We start from the raw sequence: 4,122 nt of genomic DNA, 5'->3' as shown, positions 1-4,122 counted from the left end.
TGCAGAATCCAGCACTGATCCTGGGCAAACTTCACACAAGTGATGAGTGCCCAGTCCCCTCACTTGCCCAGGTCTCTGCAGGGCCTCGCTGTCTTCGACGGAGTCGGCAGCTTCTCACAGCTGGTTATCACCGGCAAGTAGACAAACTACCTTCTTCGGACAGGTTCCTAAAGCTGCCACAGAAAGCGGTACCTGTTCCATCGAAGCCAAACCTTTGCCCACAAAGGCATTTCACGCCGTTCCTTTGGTTCCTCGAGCACGAAGCGGGCGGCGGGGCCGGGCCGGGCCCCTCGGACCGGGGCCTCCCTCGCGGCCCCTCCCGAGGCCCGCGGGGTCGCCCGGCAACGCGGCGGACGCGGCGGCACCGGCCCGCGGCCATGGCCTCCAAGGTGAGCAAGAAGAAGGAGCTCTCCCGCCGCACCAGCACCTCCTCCAAAACGTGAGAGCCCCGGGAGAGAGGGAGGGTGGGCGCGGGAGGATGGCAGCCCCCATGCCAGCCGGCCCGATAAGGGCGGCTCGCCTGGAGACGCCGCCGTGCCCGGCCTGGGCTACTGCGGCCGCCTCCGGGACCGGCTGGGAACTTGCCCCGAGGCTTCCCTGCCTCGGCCCGGGCGGCCGCCGAGGGCGGCGGGCACCTGTGCGAGACGGCCCTGTCGCCGTGGCACCGGCCGGACACGGGTGTGTGAGGGCAAACAACTTGTGCTAAGAAAGTTCACTCGCTCGTGTGGGTGCTTCGTTAAAAGCGGTTTCTGAAGCCGAGGTGGGGGTTGGCTGTTCTTGGGGTTTAGTTAGTTTGTTTGTTCAAACTGGAAACCCAGCTCGTGTCGAAGGTGTCCTTCCTCCCTCCCTGCTGAGGACCCTGGGGCGCTCCTGTCTATTTTCATCGGGTAGAGGAACCAAACTAGCTGCAGTTTTGGGGGCGAAGTGATTAGTAACTGTTACAGCACATCAGTTTCACTTACAGACGGGAAAGACAATTCCCAGTGTCTGGAAGGTTTGCTTTATGTTTTCAAGAATCTGAGGAATGCAAGTATGTTAAAAAAAAAGAATTCTTCGTATTAATTTCTTAAATATTTCTGTGTAAGTAGCATCTTGAGTTATTTTTAAATGACTTGCTGTTTGCTGGGTGTTTAGTATGAATTTTATATTTCTGTGTAAATGTCTATTTCTTCCTGAAAAGACAAATAAATTGAGAACAGTGACATCCACTGTCATTGTTTTGACTTGTGAGTCCTGTTTCTATGGTGTTAGCAGCTTTCTCATCCTGATGTAAGCCTGAATGCATGGCGCTGTCAGGATTTAAATGAAAAAGATATCTCATGTATGCACTTATGGCCTCTGCTACTTTTTTTTCTGCTATAAATGAAGGTTTAAGTTGTATCACTTATTTCTCTCCTGAAATCAATCTCAAATACCCCTTTGTGCTTATTTCATAGCTAGTTACACAGCCTTTACTACACAGTAGTTTCTTATTTCATATTTTCATGTTTCTATTTTATATTTCACACCTTGATTCCCATTTTGCTAACTTCTCTGTTGTAGCCTGCCAGTATCTAGCTCCTTCTACCCACTACACCCTTTGCTTCGTAACTCTGTTGTTATTGTTTTGGCCCCAGCCATGCTGTCCTTCATATTTATTGCTTCAAGCAGTTTATCAGGTTTTTTTCTGATGATATCAGAAAGCTATCAGGGACATTTTTGGTTTTTAGCTGTTGGAGAAAAAAAGAGGAAAGTTATTTTACATAAGGTGGAGTAGCTTGAAGATATCCTAGTCGTGGCACAGTGATTTTGTTTCTTCTGTAGTCTAGTAATATGTTACAGTAACCTAATTGCAATGCAGAGCCATTAAAATAACAATATATAAATAGTTCATATCATTTTTTCATAAAGCCTATAACTTTTGTTTTAGCTGTAGCATTTCTTTTGGATTTATCTTGTGTTAAACTATTGTGATGCAGAGGGCCCCTGTTGTAAACATTTATTGGTCATTCTGAAATTTTACTAAGGCCTTTTGGAAGAATGGATGAAAAAATGTAGATTTAGGTCAATGCATCTCTTTCCAAGCTCAGCAGATGACCTGATAAGCCTTGACTAAACTGTCAGGAAAGATTTTTCCTTTGACATTTGTTGAGCTGTAGAAATTAATTTAAATCAAAAAAGGCTATTGACAGTTGATTAAATTTTTGTGTACATAACTTTTTGTCATAAAAAAAAAAATACTGAAGTAGACCCATTTGCTCATGAAGCTGTAGAGAATAGTGCTATAAAATAACTGAAAAATTTATTTCAGCCCTTGCTGTTTTCAGTCATATTGTTTTGCTCTGTCAGTTTAAAGTGAGTTGATCAAATGTATTCTACTATAGAATTTAGTCTCAGTAAGATCTTCATCCTGCTGAAAACCCTCATGCATCTTAGTGCCCACTCATCAAAAGTCTGTATGAAAAACTGATGTTTTACAACTCAGTGGAAATTGTTGGTAATTGGGAACTGAATATAGTGGGACTAAAATTTCCCCTTGGAAACACTTTTAACATCTTGAATAGCCTTTCTTCTCTCTAGCCCTTGTTTCCCAGGTGGATTGGAATTTATATGCCAAACTCAGTATCAGAAGATATTTTAGCATTCTTAGTCCCTCTGAAAGGATTGAAGCATTGAAACAGTTCCTCCTTTTCTTTAGTCGTGCTGTATGCCAAAGGTCTCCAAACCTTTTTTTATTGCACAACTCAATTAGTCAAAAGTTTTTGAGTGCACCCTTCCTATATATGTGTGTTTATCCCTTTATCAGTTATATGCACACACTACTCAAGCTCTAATGTTTTTTTTCTTGTGTGCACTGCCTGCTTTGGAGACCACTGCTATAAACTACAGAATTTCTATGGGAGACAACAAGCAACTAGGCAGTTCAAATTCTGATCTACAGCTAGTAACATTTATAGGGAGCTTTTTCTTTGGATTAGGCTTATTGGTCAAAAGTTAGAGCCACATACTGTGGTGATTTATACAAAATGGAAGCTATATATAATTTTTCAATTTTCCACAATGTTTCCACTTCTTTCCTTTGTCATAGGATTTTGATGTCATAACAGTGGGAATGCAATTGATAGCAGACAGATGGATATGTTATTTCTTTATTTGGAAATGGAAAGATGCTGTATAATGAGAAATATCTGTATTACAGTAAAGATCTAATACAGATGTAATCTCAGTCTACAAGAACAAGATACAAACATTATTCATTTCCTAGAAAGTACAGTTTTAGGCCCAAATTCAGAGAAGATTAAATTTTCTGATATTCTGTGTCGTTGTCAATAACAATCTGAAGAGTACTGAGCTGGTTCTGCAGGATAAAATGCTCTGCTCAGGCATAAAAAGAATAGTATTGATGCTCTTTATAATTGCTGTTTATAATTGTTGAGAAAAACTGCTGAACATGGTGATAAAAAAACTGTACTGTGATTCATTCCTCATTTTATTTGGTAAATCCTGTGTTGAACAGGGTGCTCTATGTTTCCTTAGGTAATGATTTTCCCCTAATACTAGGCAAGTGTTGGTAGTGATTATGAATGTTTTATCAAAGACAATTTACCATGCCTTTTTTTGAATGTGTTGTGGAAATTAGAACTAAATCTTATACACGCACAGTAAGATTGCAGCTGTGTTCATTGGATATATAATAATTACTTCTTAGAGATTTGGATTTCAATAAAGCTGATATTATCTCTCACAGTATCCTTCTGGACAAAATGTCTCACACACAGCTGGATAAACATATCATGGGTGGGTGAACAACTGGCTCATGGGTAGGGCATGAAGGGTGATAGTGAATGGGGTGACATCAGACTGGCCAGCTGTTACTAGTTGGGTTCCACAGGACTCCATCACACTTGCCCTGTGCTCTTCATCGTCTTTATAAATTACTTGGACTCAGGACTGGAAGGGACACTAAGCAAGTTCAGAGATGATGTAAAATTGTGAGAAGCTGTTGACTCCTGTTATAGATACATTTTATGTTATTGGCTTTTTGCAAATATTAAGATGAATGTTATGTGTATAAGAATGAGAAATTTTGTTGTATTAATATAGTTTTCTTTATTTCTGTTATTGATGAAATTTAGAAATAGT

At 41.2% G+C, this 4,122-nt stretch overlaps 1 protein-coding gene across 1 annotated transcript in view; it reads left to right on the top strand.

Annotated features, from left to right (window-relative positions):
* The first annotated feature begins 360 nt into the window (after window positions 1–360).
* Window positions 361–4,122, top strand: part of ADGB (androglobin) — a 103,227-nt gene continuing 99,465 nt past the window's right edge. The window contains exon 1 of the mRNA XM_015623490.2: window positions 361–439. Coding sequence (XP_015478976.1) covers window positions 378–439 — 62 coding nt within the window. The 5' untranslated portion in view covers window positions 361–377. The remainder of the gene's footprint in view (window positions 440–4,122) is intronic.

The sequence above is a fragment of the Parus major genome, chromosome 3 (assembly GCF_001522545.3).
Source record: "Parus major isolate Abel chromosome 3, Parus_major1.1, whole genome shotgun sequence".
In the NCBI taxonomy this organism is placed as follows: Eukaryota; Metazoa; Chordata; class Aves; order Passeriformes; family Paridae; genus Parus; species Parus major.
This window is presented reverse-complemented; position numbering and strand designations above follow the sequence as displayed.